At 47.8% G+C, this 18,105-nt stretch overlaps 1 protein-coding gene across 5 annotated transcripts in view; it reads left to right on the top strand.

Moving 5' to 3' along the window:
• The window catches only part of LOC119453834 (uncharacterized), an 80,857-nt gene that overhangs the window by 57,383 nt on the left and 5,369 nt on the right, over positions 1 to 18,105 (top strand). For all 5 annotated transcript variants that reach the window (XM_049666859.1, XM_049666860.1, XM_049666856.1 and 2 more), the window contains exons 9-13: positions 3,565 to 3,681; positions 4,709 to 4,810; positions 7,627 to 7,755; positions 14,237 to 14,298; positions 16,508 to 16,632. In XM_049666859.1, the coding sequence (XP_049522816.1) occupies positions 3,565 to 3,681; positions 4,709 to 4,810; positions 7,627 to 7,755; positions 14,237 to 14,298; positions 16,508 to 16,632 (535 nt within the window). The remainder of the gene's footprint in view (positions 1 to 3,564; positions 3,682 to 4,708; positions 4,811 to 7,626; positions 7,756 to 14,236; positions 14,299 to 16,507; positions 16,633 to 18,105) is intronic.

Below are 18,105 nucleotides of genomic sequence, written 5' to 3'. Positions count from 1 at the left end.
ATGTCGGTCTAGGGGCGGTGCTCGTACAATGGCAGGACGACAGCGAAAAGGTGATTGCTTACGCCAGCAGGACACTGTCCCGAGCGGAGGCTAACTACTCCACCACTGAAAAAGAATGCCTCGCAATGGTATGGGCAGTTTTGAAATTTCGTCCGTATTTGTACGGTCGGTCTTTCACCGTTATTAGCGATCACCATTCGCTCTGCTGGCTCATTAATTTGAAAGATCCTTCCGGCCGGCTCGCACGTTGGAGTCTTCGACTCCAAGAGTTCGACTTTACTGTCGCATACAAGTCAGGAAAACGGCACGCAGACGCCGACTGCCTTTCTCGGTCTCCTGTTGAGACGGCAGCACAAGACGATGATGACACAATCTTTCTGGGACTCGTGGACACTGCCGATCTTTCACGCCAGCAACGGGATGACATTGAATTGCTGCCGCTGATTGATTACCTGGAAGGACGAACCAACAGCGTGCCGAAGCTATTTACAAGAGGGCTGGCGTCATACTGCTTGCGCCGCAGCGTACTCTACAAGAAGAACTTCTCTCCTAGCGGCAGCAACTACTTACTCGTTGTTCCCTCATCGCTTCGACGTGAAATCTTACACGCCTGCCACAACGAGCCGACCGCTGGGCACTTGGGCTACACTCGCACATTGGCACGGATTCGGCAGAATTACTACTGGCCGAGACTTGCTGCAGTCGTTAAGCATTATGTTCAGACATGTCTGGATTGCCAGCGCCGCAAACCGCCTTCCGTCAAGCCAGCCGGCCTTCTGCACCCTGTTCAAGTACCTGCCACACCATTTGCACAAGTAGGCATGGATTTTCTGGGCCCCTTCCCAACGTCTACTACCGGCAACAGGTGGATAATCGTCGCCACGGATTATCTCACTAGATATGCCGAGACAAGTGCTCTGCGACGGGGAACAGCAGATGAAGCGGCGCAATTTTTTCTTCAATCCATCGTTTTAAGACATGGCGCTCCGGCAGTAGTCATCACGGACAGAGGTACTGCGTTCATGGCCAAGTTTTTGGACATCGTTCTACGTTTAAGTGGTACCGCCCACCGGAAGACCACGGCCTATCACCCTCAAACAAACGGGCTGACAGAACGACTCAACAGGACACTGGCTGACATGATAAGCATGTACGTCGATGTAGAGCACAAGAACTGGGACGAGGTTTTACCCTATGTCACCTTCGCGTACAATACGGCTCGTCAAGAGACCACTCACCAGACACCCTTCAGCCTCGTGTACGGCCGTGAGGTTACGACAACATTAGACGCAATGCTCCCTCATGAATTTGATGACAACGAGACGGGTGCTGAAGAGATCACACAGCGAGCAGAAGCAGCTAGGCAGCTTGCGCGTTGGCGAATCCACGAACAACAGGAATGTGACGCCAGACGCTACAATCTTCGGCACAGACCCGTAACATACAACATCGGCGACAAAGTGTGGGTCTGGACTCCTATTCGTCGGCGTGGGCTCTCTGAAAAGCTCCTGCGCAGATACTTCGGGCCCTACATAGTTCTTCGACGCATCAGTGACGTCACCTACGAAGTCGTTCCGGATGGCTCTCACTGTTCAAAGCGCCGACGGGATTTACCCGAAGTCGTTCACGTGCTTCGTATGAAGCCGTACTATGAAGACTGACAAGACTGCACAGTTTTTTCTTTATCGCAGTTTGCCAAGCCTCTGTCATCGGGACGATGATTTCTTTTCTATGGGGGGAGCCAATGGAACAACTATACTGCCGCGGGTATGTGCCAGTGGGGATAAGGTTGAAGCAGCGCGGGCTTTTAGGTTAAGCGTGGAGACGAAGAAGACGTTGTTGGTTTTTCTTTGCGACTGATAAAGTGTCTTTGTTGGTGCTGCTCCGCGTCCTCGTCGATCCCACGTCGTTACAATATGTAATAATAAGCAGAAGGAAAATGAAGCTTCATACTAGTACAGATAAGAGCTGTGGTTTTCCTTTTATCGTTCTTTTCTTTTGTAAGAAGCAATGCGCGGTGGCCTGTACGCTTCTGTGTCGGTGTTAAATGCCCGCAGATGTTGTAAAACAATAGAATCGGCACCGGTAATAAAAAATAGCGTGATATATAGTTATGCTACAGCGCACGCCGCCGTAGAGCGTCCTGTATTTCTATTCTGGGATAGCATCGCCAACTAGTGGTGAGTGATGGCACTAGGCGCGACGACCGGTTCCCTGCGTTCTCGGCGCCGATGGGCAGGCATGAAGTATATAGGAGGCTATGTCTTGCATTAAAAAAGTGCAAGTTAGTGTGACATTTTTATTTGACCTGCATAGCGTAAATATTATTTTTGTAGGGAACTACATGCAAGGGGGTAGCAAAACAGGTGCAATTCGGCTCCGTAGCCTTGGCCGCACTGCCACAGAAAGTTGTCGCCAGGTATAGAATATCGGCTATTCCCGTTTGTTCTCTGAACCACACCGCTCTCTTCCTGTCTCTTAATGGTAGGCCTAACATTTTTTGTTCCATCGCTCTTTGTGCGCTCGTTAACTTGTTCTTGAGCTTCTTTGTTAACATCCAAGTTCCTGCCCCATATGTTAGTACCGGTAGAATGCAGTGATTGTACACTTTTCTTTTCAACGACAGTGGTAAGCTCCCAGTCAGGATTTGGCAATGCCTGCCTTATGCACTCCAAGCCAATTTTCTTCTTCTGTAAATTTTCTTCTCGTGATCAGAGTCCTTTGTGAGAGAGGGACTCTTTATTAGAAAAAAACAGATTTTTGCTGGTGCGTATACAACCGCTGGCATACTACTCTGTATAAGGATGTGGAATGGGAATAAAAGATTCCAGAGGAGAGGGGGGAAAAAAGAGAATAAAAGTAAATGTGAAATGCACAAGTGGACCTGGTACTAATATTTGCAGATGAGATAGCGGGTAAATTTAGGCTTTTCTATTTGAAATGGTGAATCTTTAAAGCTTTCCGATTAGACCAATTTCTGACAGGTATTTGAACAATAAATTAAAAACCCGCCACTGTTTTGAAGGGCTGGGCATTGGACCTAAGATGCTGGGTAATGTTAACAGATCATGGCAAATCATGTCCATTTGTTGCTCAAAAAGTGTCACTTCATCATCACGTGCCCTAAATAGCCCAATCATAATGGTGGTCAAAGTTTCGGACACCTTGCAAGGTTTCGTTTTTTCTCGTTGGACACCATCTGCTTGTATGGTGTTGCAAGTGATAATCTAGCCACATAATTTAAGTGCATTTACCTGAAGGAGATCTTGTAACCTGAAGGAGATCTCGTATGTGTCGCAGCGAATTTACTGTAATGCAGTAAGCAAGGCTAGTTACAATGTAAGCATTGCAGTAAACATTGTCTAAAACGCTAAAGGAGACAAAATCCCAAACAAGTCATCATTGTTATCATTACTTTTCACTAAAATTAAGTGTTTTGAAATACGACCTGGCTACATTGTGAAAAAAAAAATTTCCACCGTAGATTTGTGCATGCACATCTGATGTGACTTTTCCGCTGAATAAAAGTGTGAATCACTGAGCTGTTATGTGTGTGCTGTACAGTCCCTGCACCCCAGATGGCGCCGGTGTTTTGACCGACTGACAGCCATGGCTAGGGGCCACCTGACTCGGAGGCTGATGAAGACACACCGCGTGCAGTCAATCATCCAGACCATCAAGGTCAGTGCCGCTTTGGCTCTTGCAGTTCCATCTAAGAAGTGGCAGTCAATGCAGCTGCAAGTAGCATGGTACAAAGGAACCCATTTCAGTGTACTCAAAAAAGTGAACTTTGCAGTTGAATGAAAATTCCTCCTAGTCCAGGGATTGAAGTTGGAATCTGGAGCAGTCAGTTTCTCTACCATCTGAGCTAACGAAGAGGCTACCACTTTGTAGTGCAGAACTGACTTAATGACTTGAAGCGCCGGAAGGTTTTCTGTCTCGAGGTCCCTCAACAGAATTATTGGAAATGGAATCTGAAATCTCTTGGACCTGCTAGTCTCTTGTTTGCCCCACTTGTCATGGCGGTGAATGTTTAAAGTCCTTTAAACTGCAAGTGCCACATAGTATTGGACTCGGAAGAAAACGCCGTATGCTAACCTTGAGCCATAAATGTTGCCTGGGTTGAGACGCTCGCTATGCAGTGGGCATGGAGAACTAAAGGACCAAGGGGCCTGATTTTAGGTAAGAGTGGTATGAAAAGCGTGAATGCAGGTGTTTAACAAATGTGAAAAAATATTCAATGACGATTACAACACTCCCTAATGCGAAATTTGAGTGCAGCTCTATACATGTTTTCATTTCGCGATATATTGGCTGGCGCGGACAATCTGTCTCGTGCAGCATGTTGCAAACGGAGCAAAGTGTGGTGCAGTTGAGATCACAGCAGCCGCCGCAGTCAGACCTCCCAGATGACGCGCTCTACTCTGGCGCCATCTCGTAGCCATCGTCGCCACACTATGCTTTTCTTCTCACGCTTTCGCCATATCCTCCTCGTCTTCTTTCTGCCTCATGGTTCTGTAGCACCTTCCTCCTCCCCTCTCCTCCTTGCGTCTTTCATCCCCCGCTGCACTCTGCGTTTGCTCTTTCATCCTTCGCTGTGCTCGTTTGCTTGGTTATGCCGATGCTTGCCGCAGGAATGGGCACCTAAGAGCTGTGCTCTACAAAGCAGATGAAGTGACGAACGAACTTTCCTCGGTGTAATGTGCAGGACACATTGGAGTGTGCGTTGCGTCTGCACGAGGAGCCACACATCCGCAGTGGACTGGTGACTCCGCAGGACGTCGAGCTGCACCAGAGGCTCATCACGCAGGTGAGATAGAGAGAAAGCTGTTTGCTGAAATGCAGGGTGTCTAGCCGGTGTACCGAGTGTTGCGTCAATAACTGCACCAGGTGTACGTAACTCATCCTGCTAAACCGCTGGCTGATCACCGCGCAAATTTTGAATTTGAGCGGTGATCAATTTGACTTTTCATGTCGCTTGGCTTGGTCGCTTGACGATGGCATTGGCCGCCCAAAGTGCCGGGGGCGACACTTAGGACGTATTTTCGGTTTCCACCAGCAAAAGTACGGCCCTTGAGATCCGTATTTGCTATCTAAAGATGGTGTCTATGACGCGTTGCGGCCCTAAAATTGGTTTTGGCTCATAGATGTTCTGTGTAAAGTCCAAGGGCTATAACGCCGTTGCTGCGCGCCGCATGCTGTATGTGCGAGTGAAAGCATGCGAGGTGAGCCGACGATCGCGTCATCTCGCGTGCGAAAGAAACGCAGGGAAGAAGCGCGCCTTCTTCCGTTGCGCTCGAGGTACCGGCAAGGGAGCGAGGGGGGAGGGATAGCGGGCAGCGTTGTGCTCTGGCTTCAACTGCGTACTGCGCGCGGTCGCGCGAGCCTCATCTTGAAAGCGATCTGCGTTGGGGGCAAATTCTACGCAGTGTAGGTGCGTCGGCAGCTCGTAGCATTGTGCGTGCTGGGTGTTCTCGGCGCTCAGTTTGCGTTGAAGCGATAGACAACAGCACGAAGGTCACTTCGTTCGCTTCTGCAGCGGCCCTTAAATTCCTTACCCCAGCGTTTGACAGCGCGTGTCCGCGCTCTTCGAGTGTGATGTGTTCATGTTTGCCTGTGGGCGCTGACATCATGCTTGTTAATATAGTTAATAAGCGAATGTTTACAAGTTTATGCAGATGATAAAACTACTATTCTTACTTTGTATAGCTGTCTACTAATTTACTATCGCAATTGATACTTCGGCTGTCGGGTGAAACTACAAGTTCTTTTTTCACAAGTAAGAATTAAAATAATATTGTGTGCAGTTCAACACTACTCCCATTTCTCAATATGTCATGTTTCCTGGCTCTTGCGTTTCCCGGCTCTTACGTTTTTTTTTTTACGGTCCTGTGAAAAACGTATCAGCAGGGTTCTACTGTAATAACGTTTGAGAGCAAATGTTCGGGACTGTGATGTGGGTTGCACTGCTGATTGCTACTCGGCACATCTCCTCAAGCCAGCCTTCACCACATGAAAATTTCTTTGAAATTCACCTTCACAGCTTCGCTGTAAGAATTTTAAGTTTATCTATAACAATTTGGTAACAGGTCTGTTGATTAAAAGAATGCAGCGGACAATGAAAGCACAAATGTCGCAGATGATTTCAATTGTCGCAGAAGAAGTATGAGGACGTGTATCATGGGGCTGTGCCATAACAGCTTGATGGGATTGACTGAAGTGACAAGTATTTTTCGCAGACCTCGCATGAATTGTGAGTTTTCCACCCCACTGGTATACCTGCTGCTCTGACAAACATGCATTACCATACTGAACTTTCATTCTTAATTTTGTCTGCGTCTGCAAATCTAATAACAGGAATTGTTGTTATTTAGTGTGCGTCTGAAGTGGGGTGGCCATCTTTACACCGACACCATGATGTGTGCTCAACTGTACGCTTGTGCCACCTACTAGACACTTCTTGCACTACAGTTGCACTTTGTTTTGACCGACTCTTGTTCAACACGAATGTACTTTACTTATATCCAATATTTGTTATAAATATGCACGAAAATATTAAAAAAAATTAAATTCTAGGGTTTTGTGTGCCAAAACCACGATCTGAATATGAAGCATGTCGTAATGGTGGACTCTGGATTAACTTTGACCACCTGGGGTTCTTTAACGTGCATCCAAAGCACAATACAGGGGCGTTTTTGCATTCAGCTTCTACCGGAATGCAGGTGTTGTGGCCAGAATCGAACCCCCGACCATGTGCTCAACTGCACAATGCCATAGCCACTGGGTGAGCTGCTGCAGTGGGTATGACATTGGGGAAAAATTTTTAAGAATTTCGATTTACTTCATTACATCTGATATATCCTTTTGCCTTCATTACATCAAATTCAACTAGTATGTATATCTAATACTAGCAACAGGTCACTGGCACAAAATTTTAAAATTTTCTTTCAAATTTAAGGCTCAATCACTGATTTTTGTACTATGGAATCAATTTCAGCTTTGACATCTGTATTGTTTCGTTATGTTGCATTATGGGTGGGCTTTATCCTTCTTTTCTTGATTCATCAGCATGACTGATTGTACAAGAGAAAACATAACAAAACATAAGGGGCTGCAGACCTTATTCGTTACGTACCCGCCGCGGTGGCTTAGTCAGCTAAGGCGTTGTGCTGCTGAGCACGAGATCGCGGGATCGAATCCCAGCCACGGCGGCCGCATTTCGATGTAGGCGAAAATGCAACAATGCCCGTGTGCTTGCGATGTAGCATATGCTAAAGAACCCCAGGTGGTCAAAATTAATCCGGAGCCCTCCACTACGGCGTGCCTCATAATCAGAACTGGTTTTGGCAAGTAAAACCCCAGAAAAGAAGAAAGAAGAAGAACCTATTCATTACGTGATCTGAGTGCTAAAGTATTTTGCATTTTAATGCCAACGTATATTTGCAATTGAAATAGAAAGCATTACTTCAGCACAGACTGTAAGCTTTGGTGACGCCATTGAGCAAGGTAGTAAATAATGCTCAGTATTTTAACTCTTGATATATTCTTGATATGTAATTGTACATTATTGGGCATTGGAGTCTCTTTCTATAATGCCCACTTATTTATTTTTTGCTGCAACCACAGCTCACGTCAGCGTGCCACGAGCTCCATAACGTCTTCTTCAACATTCCGGTTGCCGAGAGGATGCAGTTGATCACCCAGCTGCGTTCACAGAAGGCTCATCCTCCCGTGAGAATCGTCAAGGGCTGCACGGTGAGGCTTTGTCTTAAATTTGTAGTTCAAGTCCACGAGGGCATGCTACAAAAGGACTCTTCCTGCAATGTAGTTAAGAATATTATTGTGGGAGTCTAAAAATGGAAGTTGACAATTAACCCAAAGATTCCAAAGGAACTTCCTTGGGAATGCAATGCATAGAAATATGGATTTTAAATGTGACTACAGTCAAACCTCGTTAATACGTAATCGGCCGGGAATGACGTTTAGGTATGCACTAGTGGGCTCGATATACTCCGACGTAACGTCAACGCGCGCGCACGCTGGGCGCAGTGACGGTACGCTAGCAAAACGCGAGCACTCTATAGTCTGACGCGAGGCGCGACCGAGGCGACCAGCGTCTGTTGGCGCGGCCCGGCAGCAGCCGGCATGAAATGCAGACGTTACCCAGACTGCACCGCGTCCGCGATTGGCGTGGTGCAGATTGGCACGAACCTGGAACTAGGAATCGTTTTGAATGTTCCTAATAGGCGGCGCGGCACTCTGCTTATTACTGAGCATGCGCTGCTTTGGCTGCGGCCGCTGCGTCAGGCCGTGTCGCGTTGGACTATGGGCAGGTGGATTTGCGCTTGGCGTGGCATCGCTGACGTGACGCAATGAAACGAATGCCGGCGCGTGCACGTTGGGAACGTCGGAGTATAACAGAGCCTTCAACAATGTACGAATTAACCGCCAATGCCAGTTTAGCGGCCTTCCCGCGATGACGGCATCTACGAACTCGATAAGGCCGCGAGCCAGTTTGTCCATGAGGTCCCGCTTACTAACTAAATTAACAAGCACGGTGTAACGTGCGCACAGGTAAACACGAACCCGTCTTGCTCGATGACCGCGGAAATTTGCTCTCAAAACGCTGGAGTGAGGAGACGCGGCAGCTAGCGTGCGGTCTCTCACTTCAACGCGAACTAGACGTCGAAAGCACAGCGCATACGAAGCTACCGCCACTAGTTGCACTTTGTCTGCAATTCGCTTTGAAGATAAGCCCGCGCGGGTGCACACCTTTTCCATGTCGCAGATCGCTTTCAAGATACGGTGGCCACCGCCGAAGTAAACGCCTCCCTTTCTCGCCTCCCCGCCATGCGCGACAGAAGCAGCGCGCTTCCGCGTCCCGCCTTTCTCCCTCATGCGCGCGAGATAGGCGGCTGACCCTCGCAAGCTTTCACTCGCACACAGCATCCAGCACGCGGCGGCGATGTTGCCGTGTTTGGACTTTACAAGGAACCTCAAAGCGACATTCATGGTGATGGCACAAATGCACTTCGCAATAAAATGTGCTTCTGCGCGGTTCGCACCGCCTACCGGCAGCTTCTCCGCGTTACCGGGAAGTTATCTCGAAGGCCATGCTTTTGTGCACGGCAATCGGCAACAGCTGTACGAGCAGGAAATACGTCATGGTGGCCATGTTTTAAGTTTACTATTTCTTGCGACTGTCGTCCGGGCGTCGCAACTCGAGAATCGAATGTCTGCGCACATGAGATTTTGCCGATTTTGTGCCTGTGTGTGTAGAACAAGAAAGAAAAATAGTACGTTAATCGTACTAAAGAAAATTAATTGTTTGGTGGGCAATGAGCAACTACGGCTTAAGCGGTCAGCCAATACATGGGGTTCAATGGGGGCTGGGTGGGGGAATCTTCGCGACTACTTTTAAACCACAATTACGCGTTAAGCGGGTATGTATTAACGAGGTTTGACTGTATGTGCATTTGCATCGTACTGTTCCTTGTTACATGTTTCAGTTCAGAGTTAATAAGGTACAGTAAAACCTCGTTGACTCGAACTTGTAAAAGCTAGAAAAAAAGAAAGTCGCTGTTTCACTCGAAAGGAGAAGCATTGATTGCGATAGCAAATTATTAGACAGCTATATGAAGTAAAGATAGTTTTATCGGCCATATAAACTTGTTTATAAACTTGCAAAGCTCCTGGGTTCGATCGTCTGACCGGGGTGAATTTTTCTTAATCTGGAAAACTTTCTGAGAAACACGTATGGGTTACCTTTCTAGCTTTGCGCTATTCTCGGGTCAATGACAATTTTTCTTTTTGTGCGAACTCCTTGCAGATTCCTGGAGAACGCAATAGGGGTGTTCTTTTATTGTTCACGGAATTTTTAAAATCACCTGTGCCAGTTTGCAAAATGCTACTTCTTGAGCTAGATTACTCTCAGAGGTGGACATTCTTTACATGGGAAATGAAAATGAATGTTTTACTCTATAAAGAAGCTTCGCCAATTAAATTTCAAACTGATTACTTAAGGCACATATTGCAAGTTGTGCAAATGGTGGCCGGTGACATTGAAAGTAATTTTCACTCTGAACAAGTTCTGGGGATTGGCGGTAGTTTCAACATATGCGTTCCCAAAGGTTGTGATGAAATGCATTGGTGTTCCGGTAATTTTTTAGCTTCGGTGCATAAAAAGATGTTTTGTTAAAGAAGTAAGTGGAACAACGGTGCATTCTAACCGCAAGTTTGACAGCACTCATCTGAAAACTAGTGCTAGTTCTCAATTTCATTTCATGTAGACGTGCCTTGAGAACTCACAGGCTTTAATTTGAAAATTTCGATATATGCCCTAATTTAATTATATAAAAGGTTGATGAGTGAATTTTTATTATTATGCTTTTTGGTTTCTAGTGTATGTCTCCAGTTATCAAGTTCAAAAAGTAGGTTTGTGCTTCATGCCACAAGCGATTTTTAAATATTCTGTTAAAGAGTGCCTGAAACACTTTTATAACTAATCGTAGAAGGCGACACTATTAAAGGATGTCGTCTCATGGATATATTATGCTGCAACCTTTTTTTCGTAACCTTCAACTATAAGTGGACTTATTGCACTGATAGCCGGCTTTCTGTTTCTGTCTCCACCAACACACTGGAAGCTACATAGCAGAGAAGCCAAGAGGGCAAAGCCGTGGCCAAAAGTTGGGCGTCGTGGTGGTGTTAGGACTCATTTTGGCGCCCTGTGGCAGCTGCGGTAGACTATGCTACGCAGCACGCCGCTGTCATCGCAGAGGCCACAGGCCGCTGATATAGCTACGCGCAGTGCAAAGATAAAAGGATTTTTTCTCTTTTTGACACAGAAATATTTTTCATTTATTTAACTCAAAATTGGCAATTATGTATTGTTGAGAATGCTGGTCACATAATCAGCCAATAGCCTTGGTGGGTCCTGCTGCTTTCAATGATTCTGGACGAAGGCATTGTGGAAGTGAGAGCAAGTGATGGTTCGCTGTTTTTGACAGGAGATCGCAAATTCGCAAATTCACAGCAGCCTCTTCGACACATAGGCAACGTTTTCTTACTATAGTCGAATCTTGTTAATTCGAACACGCTTAATTCGAACTGCTGGTTTATTCGAACTGACGCTCTGGTCCCGTCAAAGTTATGTGTACAGTTAAACCTGCTTATAACAAACCTCCACATAACGAATTCCTGGATATAACGAAGTTTTTCTATTCCCCGCCATTACTCCATAGAAGCACATGTATTTGAGACCTCTACGTAACGAAGAGGCAGCGGGAGACCCCCTCGATATAACGAATTTTTTCCCTCCGACAACCTAGAGATTTCGCCCCAAATTTTGTCATTTTTACGCGAGCAGCAACCTAAAATAAAGCACCTTCTCCGCCGCGACGGAATGCGAAGCGAGCGCACGTGTGCGTGCATGTGTGTGCGAGGTGGGCCTGCATCCCTCAACCCGGCGATCTTGCTGCTGCGAGCGTGACCTTTCCCCCTCCCTTCATTCAAACCTGATCCTGCCGCTTGCTGCAGCTGGCCTAGCCTGCCAAGCCTGGCACTCTTTTATTTTCCAGTTGATGTTGACGACTTGCTGGTACACACTGTGACACATCACACTCGATGAGCGCGGACACGCGCTGTCAAACGCTGGTGGCATGTGGAAGCGCCGCTGGAGAAGCGAGCGAAGTGACCTTCGTGCTGTTGTCTATCACTTCAACGCAAACTGAGTGCCGAAAAAACACAGCACGCACAAAGCTACGAGCCACCGACGCACCTGCACTGCTAGACCATAGACTCTGCCCCAATGCAGATCTCTTTCAAGATACGGACTGCGTGCCGCCGCGCAGTACGCAGTTGATACCAGAGTACAGTACAACACCGCCCTGCTATCCCTCCCTCCTCGCTCCCTCGCCGGTGCCTCGAGCGCAATGGAAGAAGGCGCGCTTCCTCCCTGCTTTTCTTGTGCGCGCGAGATTTAGACGCGGTCGTCGGCTGTCCTCGCATGTTTTCACTCGCACATACAGCATACGGCGTGCGGCGACTGCGTTATCGCCCTCGGACTTTATACGGAATATCTATGAGCCAAACCCAATTTTAGGGCCACAACAAGTCATAGACGCCATCTTTATACAGTGGAACCTCGATGATACGATCACGGCTAATACGAATTTCCGGATGATACGAAAATATCTATGAGCCAAACCCAATTTTAGGGGCACAACAAGTCATAGACGCCATCTTTATACATATAGCACATACGGATCTCAGGGGCCATACTTTTGCGGGGGGGAAACCGAAAATACGTCATGGTTGTCGCCCCCGGCACTTTGGGCGGCTAATGCCATCGTCAAGCCACCAAGCCAAGCGACATGAAAAGTCAAAATGGCCGCTCGGGCCGGCGCGGGGTGGCAGTTTGCAACGTATGATGCGGGAACGGTCCCACAGTTGCGACGCAACAGTGGGCTTACCTATGCATTGGGTTCTATGGGAGCTGTGCCGGGATCGGCCGAAAACGACGTAGCAGCCGGGAAAACGCAGCCCCCAGGAACGTAACAGCGGGGTTCTACTGTAACACTATACGACACTACGCCATCGTGACGTTTCCGATGCCTCGCGCTTGTGCAAAACGACACGCGTCCAAGCATCCAGTACCTGGTGTGACATTCCAAGGATGAGTGCTTCGACAAAAACGGAAAACGGGTGTGTGTTACAATTAAGGGCGCGTTAGAATCGAGTAAATACGGTAGGCGTTTCTTTTTCCAATTTTCGTGCCGAACCTGCATATAACAAAATCCTCTTTATAAGTTTTTCGGGAATTTCTCAATTTCGTTATATCCAGTTTAACTATATTTCAATGGGCGAAAACGCTCGGTAATTCGAACGGGAAAGCATTTGCGACGGTTAATTTGAACATACAGCGGACCGACAATGCTCTCAGCTGCGCGCTGAATAACGCGGCGGCGCCTCCGACCGGCATTGCTCCGACACCGCCATAGAGCAAAAGCTTCGGTGAGACCCCTTCATGCAGCGGCGGAGGCCCAGTCCGGCCAACGAACTGCCCACGCCGGCTAACGCTCGCTTCCCGATAACAGCAGAAAATGAAACTTAAGGGAGCGGCCTAAGGGTACGGCCACGCTAGCGGCAAAAACACGCAGCAAAAACACACGGCAAAGCGCCATGCAGCGCGCAGCAAAAGCAGCAGGAATCGGGGTTTTGTGGCCTGCCGCGCGAAATGGGTTCGAGACCCATTCCTGCGGCAAATGGTGCGTGCCGCGAGATGAAGAACCAATCAAGAGCGACGAGGGTGACGTCACGGAGCCATCACAACCGGACCGCCGCCGGTCCGCGCCGGGTTTTCAATCGACGATCATCGTCTCTCGCATGAAACAACGAGCGCTCGCGGTGTTGCTCGCGCATTCGGAGAGCGCGGGACATCTTATCGCGCTGCTGCGCGGCGAGACGTGCTTGCCACAGTGGCCTCGTGGCAAGGCGATGACGTGCGGCAACTTGCCGCCCGCGGCATGACGTGCGCGTGTTTTGCAGCTAGCGTGGCCGTACCCTAAGCTGGTGCCGGGCCGGCTGGACTGGCGGCATCGGCACCCACGCTGGCAAACGCTCGCTTCCCGATAACGGCAGAAAACGAAACTTCAAGGCGGCTAATCTGCGCCGAACCGGCTGTACCAGCGGTGCCAGCCGGCGCCCACGGAGACAGTCGAAGGTGAGGGAGCTGCGAGGGAGTTGAGAGAGAGGGCGAGGGGAGCCACTGAAGCGACAGAGTTGCGGAGGTCAAATCCGCTTTCCTGCCGCCCTCCTCCCTCACCTTCGACAGTCTCCGCGTGCGCGCACGCCCGTCGCCATGTTGGCGCTGTGTGCTCCCTGAAGTTTCGTTTTCTACCGTTATCGGGAACCGAGCGTTGGCCGGCGTGGGCGCAACTCGCTATGCGCTTGCGCGCCGCGAAATTTCACGACTTGCACCGTTCGTTCATCTTGCTATGGTGCTCGAATACTTCAAAAATATGTCCTTCCGTTAATTCGAACTTCTTTTAATTCGAACAAATTTTTGGGCCCCTTCGAGTTCGAATTATCGAGATTCGACTGTATGTTCAAAAAGTGTTTTAGGGCCCCTTTAAGGTGAAAAAGAAGAAAAACACCTTGAGATAAAGGTCTGTGTGTGTCTGTGTGCAGGTTTGCACCTTGTGTTATAACCCATCAGTGGTTGCTTGCATTGCAGGAGCAGGCACCGAAGAAGATCTCCTTGGCCACAAAGAAGGTGCTCGAGAGACGGCTCTCCAAGTGAGTGCCTCCCTTTGTCTCGCCAGTGGCAATGTTGAGAGAGGAGCCATCGCGCTACCTCAGTGGCCACAGTGTTGCGCTGCTAAGTTTGAGGTTGTGGGTTCAATCCTACAGCCACATTTGCTAATTTGCACCAACATCTCGATGGGGGTGAAATGCAAAAACACTTATGTACTTAGATTTAGGTGGACGTTAAACAACTTCAGGTGGTTAAAATAATCCGGTTTACCCCACTGTGCAAGTGCCTCATAATCAGATTGTGGTTCTGGCACGTAAGATACCCAGAATTGAATTGTTCAGAGGGGGCAAGGCATGGAGTTTGTACAATTACTTTGATGCGAAAGTGCTGCTAGGGGGTGGCTGCTTGCTGGGGAATTCGGGGAAGCGGCAGCGGCTTTGGACTGGCCTATTTCTCGGAGAGCCCGGACACCTTTGACGCCACCTCTCGCCACCAGTGTTTTGTCTGTCGCAATGGTTTTTAGTGTAGTAAAGCAGCACATTGTTTTTTAGGGTTGTGCGAATAGTTGGTTCTGAGTTCGAAGCGAATAGCGATTTTGTCCGACTATTTTCGGGTCGCATATTCAATAGTTGCCATTCAAAAATCTTGCGGCAGCAAAGTGACATGCAAGACAATTATTGGATACATGCAATTATTGCATGTATCATTATTGCATGGATACATGCAACTTCCAAAAGAAGCAGGCTACTTGCCCAAGCCTTTTGAAGTTGAATTTATTTGAAAGAGTTCCTTGCAATGAAGATCGACCAGTGTTGCCAGCACCAATAGCGAACACATCTTCACATCCACGAACCTGGTCTTGAGACTTCACAGCAGGCTGGTTGCAAAGGAGGCTGCTTCATTGGTTTCTGAAATGTACTCTTTCAGAGTAATCTCAGTGCACTCTAGCAAAGGTATCATCTTGCAAGAGCATTGGGTACTTGCTCGTAGAGAGTTTCGTGGTTGCTTGCTGAATGGGCTGAAGTACACTGACCAGTCCAGCCATTGACCATTACAGCTTTCTGTTGCTCAATACGTGCTACATAAAAGCGTTTTTCCGAGCATGAAAGAAGCCCGCGAATACACTCCAAATTGCGGGCTTCTTTCATGCTTGGAAAAACACTGGTATGTAGCATGTAATGAGCAAGAGAAAGCTGTATCAGGAGTTTTTCATATTGCTCTACAACTTTCTCATTGACACTTTTCATCTAACTATAATATTTAAGAAGTTGATTAATTAGGATTCATAATTTAATTAGGTGGAATGCAAAAAATAATGTGAGATCTCCAAGCTATGGCAAACAACATTACCTTGGTTCTGTCCAGCTAAGTGGGATTTGCTTATTTTTCAATCTTGGTGCATGATAGTTGGGACACCCTGTATAGCGAGGCTGTTTTCGTGTTGGGTGTTACTTCATTATAATGAGATTGAACTCGTTTACCATATAGTAGATTTTGAATCGAATATCGAATTGAATCAAGAAAAAAAAGCTTAATATCGAATCGAATATCAAATATAAAAAATTTAATGCAAACTTTTATGCTTCCAAATTTTGTGCAAAAAACACAGGGCTGCACATGCTCAAGAGGCTAATCATGTTACTCAACAAGAATCTTACTAGCTATCAGTAACTAAGGTACCTATTAATCGAGACATATAGTATGCCCTTAGTTAGGGGAACAACTAGGGTAATGTTCGCTGCATTCTGAGGATCGCGAAGTAAACAGATGCCTTCTAGTACGCAGCACTCTTTTAAGAAAAGACTGTGTAACTGAATGCATCTCTTTGCACTCTATTCTTTCTAAAAGTTTACGCCAGGTGGTCTATTTTATACTCTCAGAAATGTTTGCGCCCTTCGGTGCTTATTGTGTCCCCCCCCCCCCCCTCAAATTATCCTCATCTATCTTCTGTGCCTATCCTTTATTTAATGCTGTGCACGCAGTACTTCCAGGCCCAATGACATGCACATTGTCAGCGTAACTGCATTGTTGAAGGGAAAGTATCGTGTGCGAAGTTCTCAAGGACAGAGGCACAAGCAAGACTGGTGATGATTATTGTTTGGGGACAAGAACACCTGAAAGGGGGTAAACTTTTTGAAAGTGTTGTCCCAAGTCCCACTGTGGCATATATCATACTTGGGCGTCATAACTTTAGGGTTGATCGGTGAGCCAGTCCACCTATTGAAACATGTTGCTGACACTTTGCTTCAGGCTGACTGGACGAGGCCGGAGCCTGAAAGTGGAGGTCAAGCGGCCGACCGCAGTTGTCCGATCCCAGACCTTCATTGCGGCTGCTCCGGCTGACACGTGTCACGCGGCTGGAGCAGCACCCTCAGGTGAGATCTATGGGCAAGTCTGCTGTTTGAGAGCGCTGGGGTCAGAAGGTAAAAAATTATGCGGATCCCACACTTTGCAAGAATTGACGTAAGCGAAGGTTTCTGTGCTGTTTGCTTTGATTGACAATAATTAGGCGTGATGGCGAGTGTTTAATTTCTTCAGCATTTAGTGCAATACGAGAGTAGTGAGTTGATGGTAAATGCTACCCTGCATGCGTTACTGCTGTTTGTCTGCGTAGTACACAGAACATGCAGCGAGACGTGCTTGCTTGAGGTGTGTTTGTGCGCCATTGTTCATAGCCTTCAAGAAGTTAGCATTGTCATTCCCTGACACGGCACATAGCATCGTGGCAGAAGTGTTAAAATTTAATTGAATTATGGGGCTATATGGGGAAAGGGCGGAGGCTCACGGGCTTCCCGTCCCAATGTGGGTGTGGCCCGCAACCTCTGCCGACCAGTAAACCAATTGTGGGTGGGGAGGGGTTCCTCAGGACTCAATAAAGGTATTTCCTCCTCCTCCATGGGGCTGTACGTGCCAAAACCACATTCGGATTATGAGACATGCCGTAGTGGAAGACTACATATTAATTTTGACCCCCTAAGGTTCTTCAAGGAACACCTAAATCTAAGTACACAAACATTTTTGTATTTGCCCCCATCGAAATGCGGCTGCCACGGTCGGGAATCAAACCTGCGCCCTCGACCAATGCCGTAGCTGCAGAGATACCACGTTCGGCACAGAACTGTTCAACTGACATACGACGCCCAGATGCTACAGTGCTACGATGTCGCCTAGACGCGACGGTGCTTTTGTGCGGCTTTGAGTCTGCATGCCGTACGTCAGTTGCCCGCTTGACAAATTTCCATGGTGTTTATTTTTCAGAAATAGCAGAAATGTACCGTACCGTACCTCGAACTTAAATTTATTCTGTTTGTCTGCAACTGCTTTAGTAGTAACAGTTCCTCGCCTTCTCATGTCGCCTTTCCCCTCTCCTGCTTTCCCTCCATGTATGCGAGTTTGAGCGAAAAGTGCCAAGGCTGTTATTCACTTGTTTTGTGGCTGCGTCGGTTCTACCCTTTCTCTGCCTGCTCTTTCCTACCTCCTCTCTACCGTTTTATGCTCTGGATATTTGCATGTTGTAAGCGCGTTCCTGCAATGCTTTTGCGTGGGGTCACGGATAATTGCAGCCGTAAAGAGGGTATTGTGGTGACGCCCAGGGAGCTCCAGAGTGCATTGTGCACATTCAACACAGTGCAAATGTCCAAACGAACTTCTCGCATCATCTTTCCTTTCTGTCACGCCCCTGCCATGTAAATGCACGGTGTGAACCACCTCCCGACGTGGCGTTAGCAGCGTGCAAGACAGCAGCAGCAGCAGTGCGAAAGTCGAAGGAAGAGGCAAAGGAAGCTTTGCTTTAATAATGTGGAAAACCACTAAACTATAACTCCCGGGCAGTTTGTGTGTGGACATAA

This window comes from Dermacentor silvarum, chromosome 5 (assembly GCF_013339745.2).
Source record: "Dermacentor silvarum isolate Dsil-2018 chromosome 5, BIME_Dsil_1.4, whole genome shotgun sequence".
Lineage (NCBI taxonomy): Eukaryota > Metazoa > Arthropoda > Arachnida > Ixodida > Ixodidae > Dermacentor > Dermacentor silvarum.
The sequence above is the reverse complement of the archived record's forward strand: the minus strand, read 5'-3'. Positions and strand labels throughout refer to the sequence as shown.